The sequence below is a fragment of the Coregonus clupeaformis genome, unplaced genomic scaffold (assembly GCF_020615455.1).
Source record: "Coregonus clupeaformis isolate EN_2021a unplaced genomic scaffold, ASM2061545v1 scaf1168, whole genome shotgun sequence".
NCBI classification, from domain to species: domain Eukaryota; kingdom Metazoa; phylum Chordata; class Actinopteri; order Salmoniformes; family Salmonidae; genus Coregonus; species Coregonus clupeaformis.
In genome coordinates, this window is record NW_025534622.1 from 92742 (window position 1) to 119932 (window position 27191).

At 43.2% G+C, this 27191-nt stretch overlaps 2 protein-coding genes and 1 long non-coding RNA gene across 3 annotated transcripts; 2 read left to right on the plus strand and 1 right to left on the minus strand.

Moving 5' to 3' along the window:
- Window positions 1–1772: 1772 nt before the first annotated feature.
- On the plus strand, window positions 1773–4139 carry LOC121570236. Its single transcript, XM_041881716.2, has 3 exons — window positions 1773–1781; window positions 2691–3141; window positions 3202–4139. The coding sequence occupies exons 1-3, from the start codon at window positions 1773–1775 to the stop codon at window positions 3900–3902; spliced, it is 1161 nt and encodes a 386-aa protein (XP_041737650.2). The 3' UTR covers window positions 3903–4139.
- A 351-nt stretch (window positions 4140–4490) lies between these two features.
- LOC121569664 (ATP synthase F(0) complex subunit C3, mitochondrial) lies at window positions 4491–9232 on the minus strand. The gene is made up of 5 exons (XM_041880805.1): window positions 9131–9232; window positions 7690–7737; window positions 7045–7125; window positions 5081–5259; window positions 4491–4820 (listed from the first exon to the last, which is right to left on the minus strand). The coding sequence occupies exons 2-5, from the start codon at window positions 7726–7728 to the stop codon at window positions 4706–4708; spliced, it is 414 nt and encodes a 137-aa protein (XP_041736739.1). The 5' UTR covers window positions 7729–7737; window positions 9131–9232; the 3' UTR covers window positions 4491–4705.
- A 1844-nt stretch (window positions 9233–11076) lies between these two features.
- Window positions 11077–12366, plus strand: LOC121569665. The gene is made up of 2 exons (XR_006001369.1): window positions 11077–11808; window positions 12177–12366. It is a non-coding gene; the product is annotated as an uncharacterized LOC121569665 (long non-coding RNA).
- The last annotated feature ends 14825 nt before the right edge of the window (window positions 12367–27191 follow it).

Here is a 27191-nt window from a genome sequence, read left to right on the forward strand (position 1 = left end):
AGGATCAGCGTGGCAGATGTGTTGTTACCTACCCTTACCACCTGGGGGCGGTCCGTCAGGAAATTCAGGATCCAGTTGCAGAGGGAGGTGTTTAGTCCCAGGGTCCTTAGCTTAGTGATGAGCTTTGAGGGCACTATGGTGTTGAACGCTGAGCTGAAGTCAATGAATAGCATTCTCACGTACAGTTGAATTCTGAAGTTTACATACACTTAGGTTGGAGACATTAAAACTTGTTTTTCAACCACTCCACAAATTTCTTGTTAACAAACTATAGTTTTGGCAAGTCGGTTAGGATATCTACTTTGTGCATGACACAAGTCATTTTTCCAACAATTGTTTATAGACAGATTATTTCACTTATAATTCACTGTATCACAATTCCAGTGCGTCAGAAGTTTACATACATTAAGTTGACTGTGCCTTTAAACAGCTTGGAAAATTCCAGAAAATGATGATAGGCTAATTGACATCATTTGAGTCAATTGGAGGGAGGTGTACCTGTGGATGTATTTCAAGGCCTACCTTCAAACTCAGTGCCTCTTTGCTTGACATCATGGGAAAATAAAAAGAAATCAGCCAAGACCTCAGACATTTTTTCTTAGACCTCCACAAGTCTGGTTCATCCTTGGGAGCAAATTCCAAACGCCTGAAGGTACCACGTTCATCTGTACAAACAATAGTACACAAGAATAAATACCATGGGACCGGGTTAGATGCTGTCAAATCAAATCAAATGTTATTTTATTTGTCAGGGACAGTAGCAACATACAGCAGTAGGCCTACACAGTCATTATTTGTGACTACAAATTTGCTGGATGCATTTGTAGTTTGTTTTGGCTGTGTTTTGGATTATGCCAGAAATTAATGGTAAATAATGCATTAATATGGATGCTACCATGATTACTGATAATTATGGATGAATCGTGAATAATGATGAGTGAGAAAGTTTGAGGCACAAAGATCATACCCCCAAAACATGCTAACCTCAATCATCATTATTCACAATTCATTCATGATGATCTTTAATCATGGCATAATCCGTATGAATGTAGAAGTGTTCCGAAGCATATTCTATTCTTATTTACAATAAAAGTGACTCCAAAATGACACAATACATTATTTACCATTAATTTATATTGGGCACAACATAATTCGAAACAACCAAAACAAACTGCAAATTCATCCAACAAGTTTGTAGAGTTAAAAGCTTGATGTAGTCATTGCGTGCTAGGAATATGGGACCAAATACTAAGCTTTTAATTACTTTAATACACCAAGTGAATGTGTCCAAATACTTATGACACCTTCAAATGGGGGGGACTAGATAAAGTGCTTTAAGTCTAAACAGTAAAATGAAAATACCCCTATGAAAATACCCTTAAATAAAAAGGTGACATTCAGGATTGTTGCCGCATATGAAACATTTGATCTCAAATCCAAAATGCTGGAATATAGAGCAAATGAAATGTTTCAGCTTCACCGTCCAAATAAATTAGGGGAGTGTATAGCCAATTTAAAGTGCTCAAAGATGTGGTTCATCCTCGTGACACTGGCCCATAGTTGTCCAGAAACAACACCTAGGCACTCATGTCTGTGCTGAATTCATATTCTCCCCCCAAAGTGTGCCCATTGGCTCCCCCTCATGCATTCAAAAGCAATGGACAGGTGTAGGAAATGTGGAAAGTACCTATAGCCTGTGGCTACACCAAGGGTGAATCTCAGAAGTTCTTTGATTCCTTGCGTCCCCTCATTCTATCCTCTTCCAACTCAAAATGTCTGAGGTAAGCATGGTCTACTACTAGACTGCGGGAAGTTAGATTCTTTGCGAGTTTACTTAAGAAAACAGATCATTTCCCAAATCAGCTTTTGAATCAAGTAATTGCAGCAAGCAATCCTGTATATCAACATTTTGTGCAGACTAAAAATTGTATTACATCAAATATACAAAGCATGCTCTTTCTATGACAGACTGACCAGATGAAAGCTATGATCCCTTATTGATGTCCTGTTAAATCCACTTCAGTGTAGATGAAGGGGAGGAGACAGGTTAAATAAAGACTTAAGCCTTGAGACATTGTTTGTGTGCCATTGAGGGTGAATGGGCAAGACAAAATATTTAAGTGCCTTTGAAGGGGGTATGGTTGGTGCCAGGTGCACCAGTTTGAGTGTGTCTGCAATGCTACTGGGTTGTTCCACGCTCAAGTTTCCAGTGTGTATCAAGAATGGTCCACCACCACCCAAAGATCATCCAGCCAACTGTGGGAAGCATTAGTCAACATTGGCCAGCACCCTGACAAATTGAGGCCGTTCTGAGGGCAAAACTCAATATTAGGTAGGTGTTCCTAATGTTTTGTACACTGTATAAACTAACACAGGGATGGGCAACTTTAATTGGGGTGGGGGCCACAATAAAACGGAACTCATGAGGGGCCGCAGTGGCCCGTAGGTCTGCGTACCCACATCCATACACCCCCCCCCCAAGCAAAACATTTTAGCAGCCCCCCTAGTTTCCTGAAATTCTACACATTTTGCCATAGGGTGGAGGAAAATGCTTGAAGTCTTTAATATGATAACTGATTATCAAATGGGCCTCACCCTGGTCGGTAATTTGACCATGCTTACTACAAGTTTACATTGCTGGTCGCTAGACTAATTTACCAATCTAAAAATGCTTTGCTGACATGGGCTAGTTTACCAATCTGGAGGACCCGGAGGTGCAGCCCGGAGACGAGGCCTTGAGCCGCTGTAACGGCCTGCTGCCTGCCGACCTGTCTGCTTTTGTGGTGGCCCCACCCACACCTCTGAGGGAGAACTCTTGTCCCCGCCCACCCCCTCCCCCTGAAGGCGTGGTCATCAGCGAGGTGGGAGGTGCCCGGTGGACCAACCACAGCCAGCAGAGGGGGTTTGTGGAGCTGCTAGGACCGCCCCTGACTTCTCTACAGGGCCTGGTCCTGACCGTGTTTGAAGAGTATCGCGCCGGTACGACCATGGCCCTCCCTCTGACCGGAATCACAGACCATAACGGCTTCTACCTCATCGGGAACATCTCAGGAGCAGACCAGGTGTTTCCGAAGGGGGCCACAATTCCGGCCAATGGGGCCGTAGTCCTGTGTTCTGACACAGTCACTGTGTGTAGAGCTGGTACCACCCTAACCAACAGCACTCTTCGTGACACGCTAGTGTTCACTGTGTGTAGAGCTGGTACCACCCTAACCAACAGCACTCTTCGTGACACGCTAGTGTTCAGTGATGACCTGAGATTGCTAATTAAACTCTCCGCCACCAGAGGGCAGCAGGTGATGCCTGTACTCAGGTCAGTGGAGGATAGTCCCGTGTCTCTCAGCCGTTGCTCCTGCTGCGAGGCAAGAAGCCCCTCCTCCTGGACCAGCTCCTCCCCCACCCCGCGCCTGACCAACATCTGCCCCAGCCCCGCTTTCTCCAGCGACCTCGACCTATGCCTGGCTCCCCTCTCCGGTGATTGGCAGGAGCACCCAGGAAACTGCAGTGGACTGGTGCAGGGTCACAGTGAGATGGATGTCGCTGGCTATCTGGAGGAAAGATGTCACTGTGGTATCTCTGCCCTCTACCTGCAGGTGGCCAACTTCTCCTGTGTGGCCGGGTGGCTCCATGTGCTGGGGAACATCCAGGCCCTGTCGGACCACCAGAGGGCCCTCATCCTCCAGACCTCCCCCACCCAGGGGGACACCTGTACCGACCCGGCTACCGACCGACGCATGAGCACAGAGTCTGCCCTGGGCCTGCAGATTGGCCTGGTGCTAGGAGCTCTACTGCTACTGGGGCTGGGAGCAGCCCTCTTTACCTACTTCTACAAAAAGAGGCAACCACTGGACTATTACTCCATGGAGTTGAATGAACCTGAAGAGGGACCTTCAGAACTTTAAGTGTGTGTGTATGTGTGCATGTGAGGGAGCATTTTTTAGCTCTGAGTGAAGTCCTGCCTGCCTATTTTAAATTTTTAAACATTGTATTCTTCTGTCTGTGTTTTTGAATAGGGATCTCCCACTAGATAAGGGACCAGCGCCATTTTTGTTAATGTGTACGAATTACCATCCTTTTACATTCCTTCCATCATAATTGTGGTCCTCTGTAGCTCAGCTGGTAGAGCACGGCGCTTGTAACGCCAGGGTAGTGGGTTCTATCCCCGGGACCACCCATACACAAAAATGTATGCACGCATGACTTGTAAGTCGCTTTGGATAAAAGCGTCTGCTAAATGGCTTATTATTATTATTATTAGTTGAGTGACTGCTGATGCACAACTACATTTAGAAATTGCACCTTGTGTTTTCTATTATTCTAACTCTCAGCAGTAAATTGAGACCCCGACTTAATTTCTAAGAAATTCCACCACTAGCACATTTAGCTTATATTGTATTCAATGTGATAATTTTACTAGTACTTTCAGTTTGTATCTTTTACATGTCTTTCAGTCCAGCACCCAAACACCACTAAAAATAAAGACCAACAAGTTTATAGTTATCCCAACCATTTATTCAGACACAGTCTAAACCAAAGTGAGCTCATATGTAAAACTTCTGGAAAAAAGGGGAACATAAAAAGGCAGGCTTTGTAGTCGTAGATTTTGATTGGAATGGCGGTGCCATGGCCTCGTGAGCTTCACATCAAGAGTTCCGATTCCCTGGGAGAAGGGAGGTGACAGGGACGGGAACAGGGTGTGACTAAATTACATAGCAAACAGGATGAGGAACGCCACCATGAGACAGAAGAGCCCCATGGCCTCGGACAGGGCAAAGCCCAGGATGGCATAGGAGAAGAGCTGCTGCTTCAGGGAGGGGTTCCTATCCGAGAGAGAAAGAGGAGAGGACTGAAAGTTATGATTTAGGCTGGACGACAGCAAATTGTTTGTTTATGATATGAACCCAAAATTAAAATGAACCAGCTCACACGCTTCATCAATACTCTTGTGGTAAAATTTGAGCATTTCTCTGCCACCCACATAATCACTGATTACAACTATTCTTCTGCTGCATCAGATTTTGCTTCTGAATATGCCCACTTCCACGAACAAAGGAATGAATCCTTTTCGTTCATCAGTTACCTGGCATAACCGATGATCAAGCTGCCGAACACTGTTCCAATTCCAGCCCCTGATCCGGCCACTCCCACTGTGGCGGCTCCAGCGCCGATGAACTTGGCGGCAGTGTCGATGTCCCTGGAGACGGCGCTGGTCTGGAACCCACGGGTCAGAAGAGAGGCCTCACCGACAGGCAACAGGGCCTGGGGAAGATGCAGGGTGCACAGCGGTCAAAATCAGAACATAGTTCCATTTCAGCCACCTGACAGGTGTATATAGCCCCGTGTAGCTCAGTTGGTAGAGCATGGCGCTTGCAACGCCAGGTTTGTGGGTTCGATTCCCACGGGGGGCCAGTATGAAAAAAATAATAATAAGTATGCACTCACTAACTGTAAGTCGCTCTGGATAAGAGCATCTGCTAAATGACTAAAATGTAATAAACTGGGTGGTTTGAGCCATGAATGCGGATTGGCCGAAAGCTGTGGTATATCAGACCGTATACCACGGGTATGACAAAACATTAATTTTTTTACTGCTCTAATTACGTTGGTAACCAGTTTATAATAGCAATAAGGCACCTTGGGGGTTTGTGGTATATGGCCAATATACCACGGCTAAGGGCTGTATCCAGGCACTCAGTGTTGCGTCGTGCGTAAGAACAGCCCTTAGCCGTGGTATATTGGCCAAATACCAAACCACCTCGTGCCTTAATGATTAAATAGCCCACCCCTCCCCCTCTAATACGATGGAAGCTCATAGCTCCCGATTGCCTTCACCTTGCCAGTTCTCAGACTACCAGAAGGGTCAAGTAATAACAGATAAGGGCTAGGGACACATCTGGAACTGGGGTTTGTTTAGGAGTGGAATGTCATGGAACAATCAGAATGAAATATATGGTGTAGTACATTTCTCTACCATTATGGTGTAGGAGTACATTGACCCCACTTAATAAAGCCCCAGAACAAAACATATCAAGAAGAACAGAGACTAGTACAGAGGTTGAAAGTGCTGCTCGGGTCTCCCAAGTAGTGCAGCGGTCTAAGGCACTGCATCTCAGTGCTAGAGGCATCACTACAGACCTGGGTTCGATCCCAGGCTGTATCACAACCAGCCGTGATCGGAGTCCCATAGGGCGGCGCACAATCGGTCCAGCGTCGTCCGGGTTAGGGGGGGGGGGGACTGTACTTGGCTCGTCGCGCTCTAGCGATTCCTTGTGGCGGGCCGGGCGCCTGCAGGCTGACCTCAGTTGAGCAGTGTTTCCTCCGACACATTGGTGCGGCTGGCTTCCGGGTTAAGCAGGCAGGTGTTAAGAAGCGCGGTTTGGCGGGTCATGTTTCGGAGGACGTATGACTCGACCGTTGCCTCCCGAGCCCGTTGGGGAGTTGCAGCGATGAGACAAGATCGAAATTGGGGAGAAAAAGGGGGTGTAAAAAAAAAAAAAGTGCTGCTCAAGATACCAGTCAAGAAAGGTCAACACAAGAGCAGGGGCTCTATGATGATTATTATTTATTTTTCACAAGGAGCATGTGTGCGCCTAAGTTGAAAAATGTAGGCGCAATTTCAGGTAACAAAGCTAGAATCCTTCATTTTTCTAGGCACTCTGGTGCTCCTAAATAAAAATTCCAGGTTGCATAACAAAATAGTCAGGCTGATATGCGAGTAAAATGGTCACACTGTAGAGCCCTGAAGGGACCCGTGGAAATGGTCACAAGGACACATAGCCTGGATACCAGTCCTTTTTAAGCACTGGCCACATTAGTATTTAGCCAGACAGGGATTTAAAATAGCCTGGTGTTGAGGATGAATACAACTAAAAAGGCAATATGGGTTAGTGATGAGTTGAAAAGAAACAAACTTTATGAACATAAAATTGCCTAATCTAATAGTTTCAGGTTATCACAAAAAGGGGCAATTGGCAAAAGGTTCACACACAAACCTAAGCAATGTTACCGTCACAGGGTTTACATTTAGTTTGAAGAGAGGCTCACCTGCTGCTCACTTCTGACTTCAGGTCTGTTGAAGACTGAGACCGAGACTGGCCGGGCGAGGACTCTGGACCCCCCACGCAGCTGCAAAAGACAACTACACATCAGACTCCTAGACAGACTTAAAAGCTTGTAAAAAGCTCTAATTACAATAATTACTAACAGACTGCCAAATGTAGATTACCCTGAGGTGAGTTCTGGAGCACGCCAAGATTATGACCCTACAGAGTTGCATCTAATAGTCTAACGTTAGGAGGATTACAGAGGCATGAAGACTGGTAGAATGGCAATGTCATGATCAATCCAAATCTTGTCCTTAGTAAAGACTGAGTACTGTAGGGTTAGATTAGCCTACAAGGTGAGAGGCTAATAGCCTACATAGTGATGTTTCCCAATGTATCCCCGGCAGACCACTGGTCATACATACAGGTAACACTGTCAGACTATTCTTTCCCATCAAATTCATTAACTTTTTTCTAAAAAACCTAAATGCATTCTCATCACGTGCTACATTCCTTACAAAATATATTAATTTGCTGCGCATCTTTTAGCTAAACAAGATGGTGTGGGTAAGAGCTAGATCTAGACTGATAAGGCACAACTGGCAAAGGATCAAACAGTGACATTGTAGTTTCAAAGAATACATACCACAGCAGGTGAGGTGACAAACTTAGCGCAGGCGTACATGGCTTGTGCCTGTGGAGAGAGATGACAAATTACATTTTTTAACTGCTAATTTGCACCACCATGAAATGCCACAGCCATTTAACAGGTATCTTCTTCCAGCACACAATCAGTCGTTTGGACAAGAAAAAATGTGTTTATAATGGAAGGCATGCACAACTCTTAGCTACCGCCCACCACCTAAACCAGCTCTACACTGCTAAAGGTCCAGGTCATACGATTTGTTGATTAAGTGTAATTGCATGAAAAATAGCAAGGCTTGTTTGAATGTGGGAAGATCCCAAAGCAAATGACAGTGCAGCATTAAATAACAAGATCCTTTCAAAACACTAACACTTACTGTAAGTGGGGAGCTAAGCTATGATAAACCTAGATTCCAGATATGTCTAATGCAAGTTAATCCAATTGCATTGGTAGCGAGGTAGTGTAGTAGTGACAGTGCACATAAAGCCCAGACAGGCAAGCTAGCCTTTAGCGATGCTATGATTGAATAAGTACAAATCTAACTAGCTACATTCATTGTATCATTGTAAAATATACCACAAGCTTTAGTATAGTACACCCTTTCCCCGTCGCCATTTTGCCCCTGGGCAGGTAACGTTAACATTAGCACGAATGACAACTGAAGGATTCACCATGGGGAAATCTAAACTATCCCAAATCAAATGTCCCTGGGTGAATGGGGCTTATTAAACCCATGTCACATGCAGTGAGGGTAGTAGTTATTTGCAAAAAGCCGAAAGCATGAAACGTTAGCTAGTTGGCTAACCTGGGTAGTTTGTTAGCCATAGCTAGCTAAATGTAATATACTGCAGACGGACACTGCTAGCAGATAGGTGGGAGGAGTTGTCTAGCCAGCTTGAGACGTGAAGGTCAAAAATGACCCACAGACACCAATACAGGAATTAAATACAAGGACGCTGCATTTGGTACAGAACGCAAACTATATTTGATAGAAATTATTAAACGTCCTTCTCAATCCTCAGGGACATGAATCCATAATGACTGAAAACATGCACTGGTTCACTAGGCCCAGATATGGACCAGCAAGTCAGACATTTTGCAGAAGAGTCACCGCAGCGATCGGTTGTACACCAACATGCATGGTTTCGCAAATTAACATTTGCATGTTTATTTCCTAGCAGTATACGCGGCTGCCCATGTAGACACGTCTCTGGTAAGAATTCTACAGTACGAATACATTCGCTGTAAAATGTAATTCTTCGGAAGAAATCATTGAATGGCCGTCCACTTCACCTACATTGCATGGCTAGCTAGCATGCTAACCATTTCTATTCGCCCCCGCAATAAAGACAGGACATTTCAAAATATTCACAATGCGATTATAATCATACCGAAATGACAAAATACTATGTCATACTGAAACACCAAACTATTAACTCACCTTAATGTTACAGTACACACGGGGTCCACGATAACTAGCTCACCGCAGCAGTCAATGTACAATCTGACAGCTGTCACCTTGTTTTTTATAAGATTAGTTACTACGGCCTAAACGTCCATTGGACAAAAAGAAACCTCCTTCGCATATGATTTGCTATTTACCTTGTCACTACTTTTAACCTAGCCTATAATGGAGCGTTTCAATGAACTATAATAATTGCTATTGGTTGACAGTATTTAGGGCGGCCGGGTGACTCGAACACTGAGGTATAATAAGAATGGACTCGAATCCTATTCCTTTTCCCCATTGGACCATATTCCCGGTAACCTTTCAAACTACATCCAGTGTTCTCTATTTCTATTGGACAGTGTATACGACGTCCCGCCTACTTCCAAAATCTTTGAGTAAAGAAATTCGGTCAGCTTTAAATGACGTGCAGCTTATAAAGGCTTCATAAAGCCTTCATAAACACTACATAAATGTGTTACAAATCATCTATAACCGTATGTCATGCTTTATAAAGGGTTCATGAATGTGGCGTAACTGTGTGACATAACCACAAATTACAAATGTGACATAACCCACTTTGTCAAATATGACATAAACCTGTGCATTATAGGGTGGCCTTATAAATCATATTCAATTGAGGCTTTACAAAGCATGCATCTTGGTAGAGCATTGCACCGCCAGGACATTGGGTTAAATTCCCAGGACCACCCATACTTAAAAATGCAATGACTGTAAGTCGCTTTGGATAAAAGTGTCTGCTAAATTTGATATATTCTTTTTTACATTTTAGTCATTTAGCAGACGCTCTTATCCAGAGCGACTTACAGTTAGTGAGTGCATACATGTTTTTTTTTCATACTATATTTCTAAAAAAAAAAATTATAGGATGGCCCAACCTCTTTTCCTCTTTGGTGTGTAGTCAATATTGGACCTGACCTCACCTTCCCCAAAAATGCTGTGCTGCAAGGATGACACACTCTAAAGTGCAGTCATGCAAAGCCAAAATCCGTTAATATTTTTTGCCTACTTCTGTTTATTTCCAAATTCTGTTTTCTTGGTTTTGTTTTTCCAGGTTCCGGATTTCCATCATTTTTTTCTGGTTTAAACCATTTTCTTCACACTTTTTGAATACAAAAACAACAAAATTTGATTTTCTGTGTTCACAACAATGCTTAAACCACATCAGGGGATGAGGTCTGGGAGGTCGACTTTGAGGTCGACTTTTGAGGTCTGGGAAAAATCTAAGAAACTTAGATTTTTTGGGGTAGTTGCCATACGTAAATGTGCCCTTGAGCAAGGCACTTAACCCTAATTGCTCCTGTAAGTCGCTCTGGATAAGAGCGTCTGCTAAATTACTAAAATGTAAATGTAAATGTAAAATGTTTGTTTAGCAGTTTTTTGTAGTGCAGTAAGCCACATGTGATGTGATTCAGCCGCCAATGGAATGGGCAGAGTAAAAGGCCAGCAATACTCCATATTATTCCGAACACCATGAAATGGCACCATATATACATTCTACACACCCTACTGAGTATTTCCTACAATACTTTTGCACCCAGAATAGTTATTGCTCTAAGCCAATATGTATTTCATATACAGTGATTCGCATTTGTGGCATTTATTTGACCTTGGAACATGTTTTAAAACCCAAATGTAATGCAAATGTCACTTGAACAAATATGAATTATTGTTCATGTTTAGACAATTATTTTTTCCATATATCATGAATGGTTATTGACACTTTGCTACTATGTGGGGGACTTTTATTTTGAAAATGTCCGAAATTCCGTGACCTGGAAGTACTTTTTTAGACTGCATTCCAAACACGTAAAAGACACACCCTCTCCCCTCAAATTAAGTAGACACTTCTGATGACATATCATGACGTATGATGAGTTGACACTTGAAGGGCAAGGGGCGAGGGAAGAATGAATTAATTTTAAAGGGGCCGCCCTTGCCCAGAAATGTGTCAATCGTAGGTCCCACGGTTGTGCGTTCAGTCATCATGGAACCGCCGGTAACGGTTGTGTGTGCTTTATATGCGCTACAGTCAAGAATGATTGCATTTCATATCTTGGCTAGAAGAGAACGCATCCGCAGACATCGAATGCTAGCCATCCGACGATATTAGCTAAATTGAAAATTACAATGTATAAGTGTGATGTCAGGGAAAGTTGTATGCGCTAGATAACGTTTCCAAAAGCTAACCAAACAAAAACATAATTACTTTTACGATACGTGCTTGTGCCATCATGTGCATTAGTAGCACAATTTCTAACTTATTTACATTCATTTTTACTTACACTTTTATGTTGACTTCTCCATATTGACGTTGGTTTTATGTTTTGGCAGACTTTTCTTAGCGGATGTACAATCATCGCAAATTGAATTATGGGGCGTTTCAGGCCATGGAGTGAACAGATTTGTACACTCGCACACTCGATCAAGAACGAGGGCTGAGCGGCTTAGGTTGCCAACTTCCCTTGCTTGGCTAATCGTTTGGACCAATGGCAAAAATGGCCGCGGGGATTCCCCCAAGGGCATATGGCGAGGGTGTGTCTTTGATGTGTTTGAAACGCAGCCTTAGTGTTGCTGAGAAGACGCTGATCATGTGATGAGTTCACAAATCAAATGCCCCACTTGTGCTGCAACTGGACAGCGAAAAACAAGTAAGTTAACCTTTATTTATTGTAATTTAAATGAGTTTGTAGTAGTTAAGTGCTGAGGTAGATTAAATACTGTAGCTACCGCAATCGTTATTTCAAATAATTCCGGTGACTTCACAGCAATTGCTAGCTAGACAACATTTTGCTAGCTAGCAGGCTTAGCTAAATGCAAATCCACCTAGATACAGCCATGTCTCATAGACACGTCATTCGATTTGTAAATGAAAAGGGAATATAATAATACAAATTAAATGGAGTTTATCATCTTCCCATTTAGAGTTTCTGGCGCAGCACAGAAATGCCCTTATCCAGATGGTGTGTCAAAGGCATTTCCTATCAGACCTGCTAACTTTCTTTGTTGTTACTTTAAGGTTGGAACCAACATGCAGTACCTCCAGCAGCAAGAGTGGCAATAACCATTCGTTTGCCAGCTCAGGGACAAGCTACACTATTCACAGCCCTGTGTAATGTTCAATGTAATTTAATTGCTGGAATTGTAGAAACTTAATGTACTTGTATTGTTTGAAAAATGTAAAAATAAAAAGGAAATGTACGGTTTAAGCATGTCTTTAATGTTGATTTGTTTTAGCTGTTAGTGATAATTCCCTAAGTGTTAATACATTTGTATTTCCATCATTAAGCCCTTATGTATGTGATATGAATGACTAAAGGTGTCTGACCTTATAGTAAGTACAGCATCATATGATGCAAGGCATTTATGTGTTATAAATGACCAAAGGGGTCTGACTTTAAATTAAGTGCAGCGTCATGCGATATAGAGTCTTTATGGATCTGTTATGAACGACCAAAGGTGTCTCACTTCAAACGAAGTATTACAGGACACTACATAAAGTGTCAATAAATAGGTTATTAACGTTCTGCTGATTTATGAAGGTTTTCTCATGATCCACAGGTTACTACTGTGAGAGGTACTGAAATGGGTTGATGGACCTGCAAAGCTTGTGTGTGTGTCAGAACCAAAATGATTTGGAGTAGTCCAACCTGAGACCACCGCACCAGGTATTCCTCTTCTGTTCCCATGCTGGAGACCAGGGCTTGATTACAACCTGTTACAATGGTGCCAACATTTTGTGGCTGATCTTTCAGCGGGGGAGTGGGTGAATGTGTCAAAGACCTGACTGGGCCCAGCACCGTGTGGTATGTCTAGTTTTTGTTGTGTGCATGTTTTTGTACTGAGGAACATGTAACTTTGTTCCATAAGAAAGACACTTTCAATTCATTTAGATTGGGGGCTTTCATCAAAGTGTTTATTGGTGTAATGTGGCCCCAGGCTATTGCACACACAGCACATATAAGCCTGGGATATCAACCATTCAAAGTTGGCCTTAGTGGGAGTGACCATAGAATTCTATAGGAGTGACCTTACTGAGGAAAGTATTTGTCATCGTCACTACTTAACACAGTCAAAAAGTCATAATTATTGCTAAACCCTGCCTTTCCACAATTTATCTTGATTGATTTTAAACCTAACCCTAACTAATGATGGCCAAGTTTGATGCGTTGGTCCACCAGACCTTCTGCGCATTTGGGCGGAAGTGTCTTGGAACAAGATTAGGTGTAATATGACAAAGATGACTTTAGAGCGTATGCCATCCTTCAGCACAACATGTCACCCTTTAAAAAGCACATGTTTATATCATATTCGACAAAGTGGATTATGTCACATTTGACATTGGTAATTGTCACACAGTTATGCCACATTTATAAACTCTTTATAAAGCATGACACACACACATATATATATATATATATATATATATGCTTTGTAACCCATTTATGTAGTGCTTATGAAGGCTTTATGAGGCCTATATAAGCTGAATTTCATTTAAAGCGGGACCGAAAATTCGACAGCAAATTCTGCTGCATACAAATACATAGGCCTTATGAAATATGTAAAAGAATACATGATTTTCTTTCAGTTTTCCAGTGCATACATGGGTATTTAGTAAATTTCAGCAGACCAAATATGTATGGTATATAGCCAACAGAATAGCCTACGTTTGAGCAATATCAGGTATGCCTCACCTCATCATGGGATGATAAGTGTCAAGTTCTGCGTGATTTCTGGCTGACCACAGCTCTGCCCAAACTTGAAAACGGCTTTATCCTTGATGAACGCAAAGGACAACTCAAAACTGTTCACTTTATGATTTTTTATTGTCACAAAGATGGAACAGAATAGGTTGATAACCTTCAAAACACACAAACAAAACCCATGGATTAGTTACAAATAACTCTCAATTCCACTTTCTCAAAAATAAGCATAAACTAATGTTACTGAATCCTCAACCTAACCAAACAATCATTTCATCATTTAGATTAACCTAGGATCATTGCAAGTTAATAATTAAATATCAATATCCTAATTAAACATTTAACAATACACATGATTATAGTAACGTTACTGTCAAGTTCTACGTTCACATAATGAAGTCTTACTATTTAATTTAATTAATAATTGTATTGTATGTTACAACCAAACAAAAGGGCATATAGAAGCATGAATTCACAACACATTCTGTCCTACCAGTTGCGTCTTTGGATGATCAGGAGCCGTGGTCATTGGTATCTCTTCTCAGGAATGAGTGAGAGCCAAGTAAGCTTTTACCAAACATTTCGGTGCCATGCACATGCACTGCTTGTGGGTGCGCACGTTAATATGGTCCCCAGAGCACTTCCTGGTGGTTGGTTTCAACAGCTCCGGTTGCATGGTTGCCCCTGCAGGTTGGGAGTGCTTTGAGCACCCTGGGTGGATTTAGGCTTGTAGCTTGTAGTCAGGAATTGACACAACACCTCCCACTTGACCTCCTGGTTCTTCAACCCAAGGAGGTCACACAGAACTGTGATGTGTTGGATTCAGTTACTCTATTTTTGATCCTGTTGCTGCTGCTCTTCAACTGGAAGCAAGACAACTATCCGTCTGACATCCCTGTGAAGAACTGTTGCTGGTATCTTGATTGAATGTTTTTCCATCTTTTTAGTGGGCTTCACAGTTGTGACTGGGTAGCTGGGGAAGGATCGGAGATATACATCCCTCACAATTCCCTTCTTGTCAGTGTTAACGTCAATAACTCTGGCAAGCCTGTACTGCAGTTTTTCTTCATTAAAGATTTGGAATCTTCCTCCACAGAGCAAGAGTCCAGTGTTTTCCTCTTTGACCACAGCAAGCCTGCTGAGTGTGGTGTCTGGCCAGGTTACATCCTTTTGGGCTGCAAGGAAGAGATCCCTGAGTGCATCTTCACACTCCATGATGGTAAGTGTAGCTCTCTTGATTCTGGACTTGATCTCAAGAGCTGAAGGAATTTCCTTTTTCTTTGGCTTGCTTGTGGTGGTGGTCTTGGCTAGCATTTCTTTCCACCTTGTGGCAGCTCTCCACACCCAGGCAATGACTCTTGTCAACCTGGTTAAACTGCTGAACTTGCTGATGTTAAGGATATTCCCCACTGAATAACCAGAAGGTGGTCTTTGGACTTGGATTTGGTGCCCTCTTCCATTAGGGCTGCTTTGCAGGTCTTTACCTTTGTCAGAGGTTGGAGATATTGGTATACGTGGAGCATGTTGGATTTTTTTCCCCACCTGCGCTCGGGTCAGTGCTGCTGTAAAACATTTCCTTTGGAGCTTGTTTATGCCTTCTTTGGCATCTGCAGTGACTTCTTTGGCTGACTTTGTCGGCCAATCCTCTACAGGTCGTTTCAGAAACTCTGGGCCGTTCTGCCACACAGAGTTCTCTTTGAGGTCCTCTGGGGTTGCTCCTCTTGTCATGAGGTCAGCAATGTTTTGCTCACCTGGAATCCATCTCCAGTCCTCAACTGATGTGGACTTCTGGATCTCTCCCACTCTGTTTGCAAAAAGGTCTGGTACCCATAACTGTCCCTTTGGATTGCACCCAGCACAGTTTGACTATCTACCAGATGGATCCAACGTCCTACTTGCATCCGACTGTGCTTTTCAATGTATTTCCTGAGTCTTGCAGCGAACACAGCACCACAGACTTCAGCCTTCACTGGTTCTCCCTTTTGGTCAAGTGGTGTAAGCTTGGCTTTGGACTCAACAAGACGGACCAGGATGCCTTGCTCGGTCTCCCACCTGAAGAATGCCACTGCTCCATAACTCTGGTCGCTCCCATCTGAGAATGTTATTCCCCAGGGTTCTCCAATCCCTTTGACTGGAGTCAGGCTTCTATGGAAGGTAATTTGGTTGAGGTGTCTGTATTCCTCAAACAGGCGGATTGCTTCTCCTCTAAGTTTCTCAGACAGAGGTGTGTCCCATGTGTCTCTTGTTAGAGCTTTGCCTCCAGTTTCTTGGAATGCTTTTCTGACTAAAATGGCTCCTTTCTGTTTGGCAGGTGTTGCAAGGCCTATTGGGTCATACAAACTAGCTACTTGGCTAAGCAGTTGCCTTCTGGTCAGTGGGTTTGGAGTTTTCATTCTCACTTCCTCTCCAACGAGATCTTGACTGATCCTCATCTTCTTTTGTCTCTTTGAGAAGTTTATCGAGGTCATGAGGTACAGTTTGTCTGATTCGACTAAATAACCAACTCCAAGGGCTCTGTTGTCTCCTTCTCTCACTTGGTTGGGGAGGATGAAGACTTCATCTGATGATGTTGGATGTTCTGATGTAGATGTTTGCCTCCCACTTTGGCCTGATCGGACCCACGGCTTGAGGAAGAATCCACCTGCCTTTAGGATTTCTTCGACTTTTTTGGTGGTTCCGTCTAGCTTTTCCAGGTCATTATGGGATGTCAGGATGTCATCTACGTAGGAATCCTCTTCAAGGACCCTCCGTTCCTCTTTCAGATGTGTGAACATGGGCAACTTCGCTGTTTCTCTCATGGCTAGTTGTGCGATACACCCTGCTGGTCGATCGCCCATGTTGACCCTGGTGATGGCATATTCCTCAATGTCCCCATCATCACCGTCTCTCCAGAGGAATCTATGGAGGTGCATCTCCAGGTCTTCGAGCCACACAGAATTGTACATCTTTTTGATGTCGCCGAGAGCAGCATGGATTCCTCTCCTGAACCTTAGCAGTACCGCTCGAATAGGATTAAGTACATCAGGCCCTTTCAGAAGAAGGTCATTCATGCTGCTTCCTCTAAACCTCTGGCTGCTGTTCCATACCAGTCGGACAGGTGTAGTTATAGAGTGTGGGTTTGGTGCTATCAAGTGACTGACGTACCATACTGGACCTTTCCAGTCGGCAATGGTCTTTCTAGTGAGTTTCTTTGCTGCCTTCCTTTCCACCATCTCATGAACTTGAGTTGTGTATGCTGCACGCCAATCTGGTTCTCTCTTGAGTTGTTTCTCCGTCCTCAGAAACGTGGCTTCCACTGCGCTTCTGTTGTTGGGCAGGGAACTTGGATCTTCAATACAAGGGTATTTTGTGTCCCAGTGAGGCTCCTGACTATGCACATCTGACTCCACGTAACTGAGACCTTGCCTGATTATCTCAAGCTCTCTTTCTTCACTAAGAGTCATGTCTTTGCCTCCTGGTTGACAGTTACCACAACGACATCCTCCACACATGGGTTCACAGGCCGCACCAATGCTGTCCCACTTCCACCAGTCCAAGACCTCTTTGCCAATCACAGTGGTTTTAGTTTCAGCTCTAGATTCTTGCATCTCAGCAATTTCTTGATACTTTACTGCTGTGATTCTCATAGATCGTGCAAAATGAGTTTCAGAATTGTGCAGGGCCATGTCCACTACTTCACAGAGGTCTGGATGTGCTCCTCCAACGGTCTTTCCTAAAGGGCTCTCCCACAGGACAAGATCTCCTACTACCTTTACTCTCTGTGGAGCAAGTCTTCCTTCCCGGTGGCTTATGAGAAGCTCAACATGTTCTGGTCTGTGAAGGTCTTCCAGGTTGGTATCGGGGAAGAACTTCTTGAGGTGTTGTGCTTTGATTGCTCTGTGAACTTTTGCAATCTCATCCAACCCATAACAGATCAGCTCATGAACTTTCTCCGTGCCTCTTGGTGTCTTGACTCTCACCTTGAGTAAGTATCTTTTGGTCTTCACCTTCATGGCCATGCCTCCAACTCCATGGACGACTAGTGTGATCCTTTCACTTCGAAGCTTCAGTCTCCTGGCGGCTGTGTGAGTGATGTAGTTGGTGTCTGATGCTAAGTCAATGAGAGTTCCAATTTTCTGCCCTGCGTTAGTAGTTACTTTGAGAAGCATAAGAATAACTGGTAATTCACGTGTGCTTGAGTCCATTACCCCAGGAAGGCTTCCTCCAGTGCAGTGTGATTTTGCCATGTTGGTGAAAGCATTCCTGAATTTTTTCTGCCATGTTCGGGGTGAGCTCACGTATTAATCTCTCTTGCTCCTCTGTGAATGTTTGCCTCCTGGTGCTGGGTTTTTCCACCTTCACGTATTCTTTCCTCTTAGCCCCTCCTTTAAGGCAGAGAAAGAAATGGTGATCCGAGGAGCTTCCTCTTTTGCAGTCTCTGTTTCTGCAAAGGTAAGTGTCCGTACATTCCTCATCCTCTCCATGACATCTGAGGCATCTTCTGCATGCTCCCAGTCTTTCGACAGCATTCAGCTTCTCACTAGGCTTTAGTTCTTTGAACTGCTTACAAAAGAAAATCTTCTCACGGTGCTTTTCATCTCCACACACAACGCATCCTCCCTTTTCGTGGACCTTGTGGAAGCATACCGCTTCTCCGGGTACGTAGCTTTCTTTTCAGGGTTTTCACTTACACCCAACTGGTCTAGTTTCTCCAGTATGTCCTCTTGTGTCTTTAAAAATCTTAGAAGGCTGTCAAGTGATTGTCAGGTGTGACTCCATTTCTTGGGTTGACCATGAATGTCAGCCAGTCCCTCTTCATGTTATCCGGCAGCTTGCTCTCTATGGATCTGATGACAAGGGGATTCTTTATGGCTCCACTGCTTTCGAGCTCCGTGAGGTCATTCAGGGCCTTTTCCACAGCTTGAATCAGGTCAATAACCTTCCTTGGTTGGTGTGACTTTAAAGGAGGGATCCTCTCCAGGTCCTCAATTATCTCCAAAGCAATTGTTGGCCTGTTTCCATACCGGTTTTGGAGTACTCTAAACATGTCTTCAGCACTGTTATATGATGACAGGCGCAGGTCTCTACATATTCTCTCGTCCACACTGTCAAGAAGTTGAAACTTCTTCACCTCCACTGAACCAGTCGGCTCTCCCTGCTTTTGCAGGCTCTCCCAGTCTTTCCTCCATCTGTGGAAATTCCTCCTAAGCCCAGTGAATTTAGGTAGACTGGTTGGTTTTATTCTCACCACTGGTTGTGGGACTGCTCTTGGTTGAAGCTCTGTAGGTCTTCTGTCCTCTTCTGCAATTCTCTGTGCGATGAGGAATTCTGTTCTTTTGGCCTCGAGGTTACTGCCGAATATTCTCAGATCTTTTACTCTGCCTTTCAGATCTGCAGTCTCATCGTGTGGGACCCATTTTTCCCAGTCTTTCAGGCTTTCACTTGCATCATGGATTAGCTTCCTCGCTCTTTCCAGCTGTAGTTCATAGCCGTCCCTGTTAATAGCAGTGACGGGGGTTTCTTTGGCTCTGTCACAGGCTTTCTCCGCTTCTTGGATTGCAAAGTCTACCTCCTCTTTACCGTATCTTGGCCAGAGGTTGAATTGGACTGCCTCTCGGATTTCCTCCAATTTCATGTCGCACTCTTCAATCGTCCTTTCAAGATCAGCATGCTGGTCCTTGTCGAGCTTGACCTCTTCATCTCCCTTAGTTCCCGCTTCAGCCAGTAGGCCAGCCGCGTAGTCATCATTTGAATCACAGACACTTCTAGCCAGGGAACTGAGCTTGCTGAACTCCTCTTGTAGTTCATGCTTAATCATACCAGCTGCAGCTTTACTCAGGTAGTTCGCTTGTCTGGTGAAAGCAGATTTGGCTAAGGTCCGCTCTTGCTTCAGTTGCTTGACTGTTTTCCCAAAAGTTTCCTTGGCCATGGTGTAGAGCTTCACAGGCAATTCTTCCTTTGCGTCGACAGCTTGACTTCAGCCCTTTGATCCTCGTCTTCACTGCCGCGCTGGTTATCAACTGTCAAGTTCTGCGTGATTTCTGGCTGACCACAGCTCTGCCCAAACTTGAAAACGGCTTTATCCTTGATGAACGCAAAGGACAACTCAAAACTGTTCACTTTATGATTTTTTATTGTCACAAAGATGGAACAGAATAGGTTGATAACCTTCAAAACACACAAACAAAACCCATGGATTAGTTACAAATAACTCTCAATTCCACTTTCTCAAAAATAAGCATAAACTAATGTTACTGAATCCTCAACCTAACCAAACAATCATTTCATCATTTAGATTAACCTAGGATCATTGCAAGTTAATAATTAAATATCAATATCCTAATTAAACATTTAACAATACACATGATTATAGTAACGTTACTGTCAAGTTCTACGTTCACATAATGAAGTCTTACTATTTAATTTAATTAATAATTGTATTGTATGTTACAACCAAACAAAAGGGCATATAGAAGCATGAATTCACAACACATTCTGTCCTACCAGTTGCGTCTTTGGATGATCAGGAGCCGTGGTCATTGGTATCTCTTCTCAGGAATGAGTGAGAGCCAAGTAAGCTTTTACCAAACATTTCGGTGCCATGCACATGCACTGCTTGTGGGTGCGCACGTTAATATGGTCCCCAGAGCACTTCCTGGTGGTTGGTTTCAACAGCTCCGGTTGCATGGTTGCCCCTGCAGGTTGGGAGTGCTTTGAGCACCCTGGGTGGATTTAGGCTTGTAGCTTGTAGTCAGGAATTGACACAACAATAAGAGAGTCTGGAAACTTTATGACATGAGACGGTTGTCAAATAAACTGTAAATGGCATTGTCATTTCTCATTCTGTAAAATATGGGATGTGCTATTGATATTTTCTTCTACAAATGTCACACTTACATAAATGACCAATTAAAGACTACTCAACTGAAATGCAAGTTTTGTTATTGAAGAAAATTTGATTAAATTAAAAGCAAAACTATTATTCAAAGGCCATATCAGAGTCTGTGGTAGGGGATACACTGGACATGAACAACCACAACTTTTGAAAAGTTCCTATGGCGTGACGTCTAGAGTGTGTAGCCTGAAACCTGCAGTCAGCCTCCAGACTTCCTTGCAGCACCATACACAAGGCAGTGAGCTCCTCGCTGTGGAACCTAGGAGGTCTCACCACCCAATGCGTCCGACATGAGTTCAACCGTCTCCGACCTGCCCATAGCTCCTTCTCTCCCTCTGCCACCATTGTCAGACATGCATCAAGTAGCTGAAATTCAGACATTAAAAATCTACTTAAGGTACAATCTGCAATATTACTTCAATTTAATGATAATTTTAATGAATGAACCTATATTTTCAGAGTAGCTTCCCCAACACTGCATGTGACCCCTACAAAGAGAGTATGACAAAATACATTAGGTTGCTATGCACATTTCTCTTCCTATTCACACTCTTCACCAAAAGTAATGAGGTCCATATCAAGACAAGTCTTATTTTTTCTTGACGTAACCAAGTAGGCTGACTGATACACAAGTGGGCCTACAGTACATGATAATCTTGTGTCTTTCTCATATAGGCCAAATCTTAATTCCATAATACATTTTACATCTACACAATAAACCAAGCAGCATGAAGAACCAATAAGGCAAAACTTGGTCCTCTTTGCCACCTCCTTTCGACTATCTAAATAATCTAATGGCAGATTATCTGGCTGCCATCTCTTCTGAATCAATAAACTGAAGTGATAACCTCAAAGGTGCCGACTCACGCTTGTACTGTTGGTTTGTTGATCAACCCTAAAATGGTCACCCTTGAATGACAAATGTGGATAGAGTATACCCAGTGTTTCTTATGTCTGTTATTCAATAATTCAGTAAAAAGTGTTGGGGAGTAGTGAACTACATGTAGTTCAACTATACTATTTTTGCAGTAGCTTGGTGGTAGTTGAACTAAATTCAAATCTAGTATTTAATTACTTTTTTGCCATGTAGTGGTGTAGCTACCCAGCAAACATGTTCACATTGGCCAATGCGGGCTAAAATATTGGCCCCATGTAGGCTGCCAACATTGGGCCAATGCTTATTGGCTCCACGTTGGCCTCCAAAGCATTTTCCCAGGGGTACATTCAGTTCGATTAAACGTTTGCTACGTTGCGTAACGGCTTGTACTGAATGACACATTTCCCAAAAACATTTTTCAAATGTTCTTAAACAGACTTTGAGGTACGTTTGCTCCATTTGGTGGGTGTGGCTTGAAGCAATGAGTGAGGTATTTAAAAGGACAGAGTCCATGCTGACAGTGTTCCACAACCCACAACCCCTCCCTATTTTTCAAATGGTCTTTCAGTACAGCACCTTTTCGGTTTCATTGAACGTTCCATTACATTTTTTCGTACTGAACGCAGCCCAGTGTGTGGCACAGTGTAGGCAGCCCAAATCTGGTTAAGGCAGCCCTCACTTTACTTGAAATAAGTCCATATTTTTCCAGAAAACATGTTCACATTGGCACAATGTGGTCCTAAAGCAGGCTAAAATAATGGCCCACGTAGGCTGCCCATATTGGGCCGATGAGCCTTTGCTATTTAATAGGAATGTATTTATTTATAATTTATCACAATTTAATTCATTGCATAAATTGCATAATTTTCAAGCCTTAAAGGTATTTAGGAAACGTGATACACTGTATCAGAAAGACAACCAAGTTGTTACTTTCATACATATATTTTTTCCAAGAGAAACTGTTAAGTTTCTCATATGTCACATGCACTTATTTAAGTCTTTTGAAAGACTATCATTTTTCTTAAGGGTAGCTTTAGTGTAGCATAACTTCTTCCAGTGTAAAGTAATTGGTAGCTTGGTAAACTATATTTTCAGAGTAGCTTCCCCAACACTGCATGTGACACCTACAAAGAGAGTATGACAAAATACATTAGGTTGCTATGCACATTTCTCTTCCTATTCACACTCTTCACCAAAAGTAATGAGGTCCATATCAAGACAAGTCTTATTTTTTCTTGATGTAGCCAAGTAGGCTGACTGATACACTGCCAGTAAACATTATGCAACCCTTAGATTTCATGGCTTTAGCCAATAAATCACTTCACTCTTGTCATTCTTGTCCATATATGCTGTCATCAACAAATACTTCAAAGTAGAAACTGACTGATCCCACAAATGTTAACTCCATCCTCTCAATTGATAAGGGCTTTGTCTCCACCCGTTGGTGACAATCTGCCTGTACACTACTTTGAATTTGAGCCTCTGGTGGTGTGTGTGCGTGTGCGTGTGTATGTGTCCTCATAATTCACCCTCCCTATGCTTTCTGTGCAAGAACTGGAGCCTTTTCGAGGGAAAGGTTCTTTTGAGCGGGAGTGCAATATACCTGCATACTTTCAGCTCTGATGGTGAACTCTGAGTCTCTTTTCCCCAATGACCGGAGCTGTCAGACCTTTCCTTCTCTCCGTGTCAAGATGTCTATATCATTTTAACTGCCGGCCTGAACATGGACCTCGCTGGATTATAGTGAGGGTATAAATCAGCCCCAAAATCTCTCTCCTTCTCCTTCCTACCCCATTTCACCACCACCACCCCTCTGCACCCTCCACCTCCACTATAAACCAAGATGACTCCTCTTTCAACCGCCATATTGCTTTCACCTACAGTATCCTGGAGTTTCAGATCAGTGCAGATGAAGAGGAGAGGAAGGAAGGTCACTTAAGTCTATTGAGATGCACCCAGTGTGTCCAATCATCTATCACTCATTGACGCCATGTTGATATACCACAAGTGAGGGTCTTGTAATTAATCAACCTCTCTGCTGCTCCTCTGTGCTTGGTCATGCTCTAATAACCCTATCTTCCATTGGACAATAACCAAAGAATGTGTAACAACTGTAGCACTGCTGTAGCTAAAAGTGGCATTGACAGCCATGAATATCAAATCTAAAGCTTCTAAAAGAAAGGATTTGGTCAAAATGCCAACTTTATCTCCAAATAGTTACTCCATTATTATTTACAGATGTATCTTGAAGTAGCTAGATACAGTTCACCATGCAGCAAGATGTAGTGCAGAAAGATGTAGAACTAATGAATGCAAACTCTCATTTGTCTTTTGGATATTCAGTATTTGCAAGACAGGTTGAGCTATTGCATACATGTGCTTACTCTTGTATTTTCAAATGATTGAGGACAAATTGTTGAATTTTTGTGAATTATTATGCATTATACCTATCACCAAAACTCTATAGATACAACCATAAATACACTGCTCAAAAAAATAAAGGGAACACTAAAATAACACATCCTAGATCTGAATGAATGAAATAATCTTATTAAATACTTTTTTCTTTACATAGTTGAATGTGCTGACAACAAAATCACACAGAAATTATCAATGAAAATCAAATGTATCAACCCATGGAGGTCTGGATTTGGAGTCACCCTCAAAATTAAAGTGGAAAACCACACTACAGGCTGATCCAACTTTGATGTAATGTCCTTAAAACAAGTCAAAATGAGGCTCAGTAGTGTGTGTGGCCTCCACGTGCCTGTATGACCTCCCTACAACGCCTGGGCATGCTCCTGATGAGGTGGCGGATGGTCTCCTGAGGGATCTCCTCCCAGACCTGGACTAAAGCATCCGCCAACTCCTGGACAGTCTGTGGTGCAACGTGGCGTTGGTGGATGGAGCGAGACATGATGTCCCAGATGTGCTCAATTGGATTCAGGTCTGGGGAACGGGCGGGCCAGTCCATAGCATCAATGCCTTCCTCTTGCAGGAACTGCTGACACACTCCAGCCACATGAGGTCTAGCATTGTCTTGCATTAGGAGGAACCCAGGGCCAACCGCACCAGCATATGGTCTCACAAGGGGTCTGAGGATCTCATCTCGGTACCTAATGGCAGTCAGGCTACCTCTGACGAGCACATGGAGGGCTGTGCGGCCCCCCAAAGAAATGCCACCCCACACCATGACTGACCCACCGCCAAACCGGTCATGCTGGAGGATGTTGCAGGCAGCAGAACGTTCTCCACGGCGTCTCCAGACTCTGTCACGTCTGTCACGTGCTCAGTGTGAACCTGCTTTCATCTGTGAAGAGCACCGTGCGCCAATGGCGAATTTGCCAATCTTGGTGTTCTCTGGCAAATGCCAAACGTCCTGCACGGTGTTGGGCTGTAAGCACAACCCCCACCTGTGGACGTCGGGCCCTCATACCACCCTCATGGAGTCTGTTTCTGACCGTTTGAGCAGACACATGCACATTTGTGGCCTGCTAGAGGTCATTTTGCAGGGCTCTGGCAGTGCTCCTCCTGCTCCTCCTTGCACAAAGGCGGAGGTAGCAGTCCTGCTGCTGGGTTGTTGCCCTCCTACGGCCTCCTCCACGTCTCCTGATGTACTGGCCTGTCTCCTGGTAGCGCCTCCATGCTCTGGACACTACGCTGACAGACACAGCAAACCTTCTTGCCACAGCTCGCATTGATGTGCCATCCTGGATGAGCTGCACTATCTGAGCCACTTGTGTGGGTTGTAGACTCCGTCTCATGCTACCACTAGAGTGAAAGCACCGCCAGCATTCAAAAGTGACCAAAACATCAGCCAGGAAGCATAGGAACTGAGAAGTGGTCTGTGGTCACCAACTGCAAAACCAGTCCTTTATTGGGGGTGTCTTGCTAATTGCCTATAATTTCCACCTGTTGTCTATTCCATTTGCACAACAGCATGTGAAATGTATTGTCAATCAGTGTTGCTTCCTAAGTGGACAGTTTGATTTCACAGAAGTGTGATTGACTTGGAGTTACATTGTGTTGTTTAAGTGTTCCCTTTATTTTTTTGAGCAGTGTATGATGGTTTCGAGCCATTAATTGTGCATTGCCTCTTTAGTCAGGCTATTTTACAGAGAGTATATTCAAACAAAATGTTATACAAACTGAGAAACATGACTGGGATTATGTTTTTTACAACAGAACCTCAAAATAATGACCCACTTTTCTTTTCCTCTCATGACTCAATTTTTGTGAGACAGGCAACATTTATGGCACCTAAGAACAAAGGAACGGACCTTTTGAACATCCACCATGAATTATGAATATTCTAAGCTTCTAGATATGGACATGGCCTGCTTTTCATTCAATGCAGTCTTAACTCTTGTAAGAGGATACAAGAGTAGATCATCCATAATATATTCCTAATTATACAGAATATCATAAAAACGTAGGCATCTATTGGGACCGACATAATTTCTGTCTTCCCTTGTTTTTTGGGGTTGTTTTCATCATTTGCTGGGTATGAAGGAGGGGAGGGGGTATGGGTTCCTCCTGCCCTGATACAGCGAGACAAACCCTATTCCTATGGGAAGCTGCTTCGCTTCAGCAGGAGGTAGATTTGATATGTTTTACAGATGACAAGAGCAATAAATTATGGCGCCTTTACAAGCTGCAGTGAGAGAAGCACAGTCAGTCTGCATGCTGTTGGGGGGAAGAGAAGCGACATACAAAGGGCAGGGGAATTGCATTTATATGATAGAGATGTAGAAACAATCCTTGAGAATCCCTAATAATTCACTCTAATTCAGACTGCAGTAATATCCCATCTAATCCACATTTAATCTCACGTTTTACTATACTATTCTGGTAGTTATTGAGATTTGCTCCATTGCCTTCCAAGCATCACGATTCTAAAGGGGTGTATGTGCAAATTCAGACCATCAGGTGGCACTATCTTCTCAGTGGTCAGGTCTGGTCCTGAAAAATGAATTCTAAATTGCTTTTTCAGTTTCATTTTCATTCTACTTAGTCGTATGAAACCCCTCACTTTTAAACTGAATCTGAATAAAAATGCTCAGCCTCAATCTATTTCAAAATACCAGCTATAAACTATGCATTAACGGGAAACGCCAGGTGGCAGTTCATCCATCATAGCTCATCATTTGGATGTTTCATATTCATTGCTCATCAATAATCCAACATATTCATCCAGACATTCTAACACACACAGAGTGGACTACCAGGTATTCTACAGCACCGACTGTTTCTGTATGATATGTTGGATTAAGGAATAAAGACAGACACCAATGTTCAGTTCAATAGCCTTGTTAAGCCTTGTACAAATCCCTACGCGTGGAGTCTGGGGAACAGTCCAACTAGTCGATTACCTATCAACTAGACTCCGTAACACCGACAATAGCTGTATCCATCCGTAGTGCATGATTCAATCATACACATAATGTCCTGGACGCAGAGAATTGAGCAGTCAGGTCATGATCTGTCCAGATTTGAGATCTTTAAAACAATTTCAGTTAGATTTATATGAATATTGTAAATTCTCCTAGTCACATGGGATTGTGATGGAAGTGGGTTTTA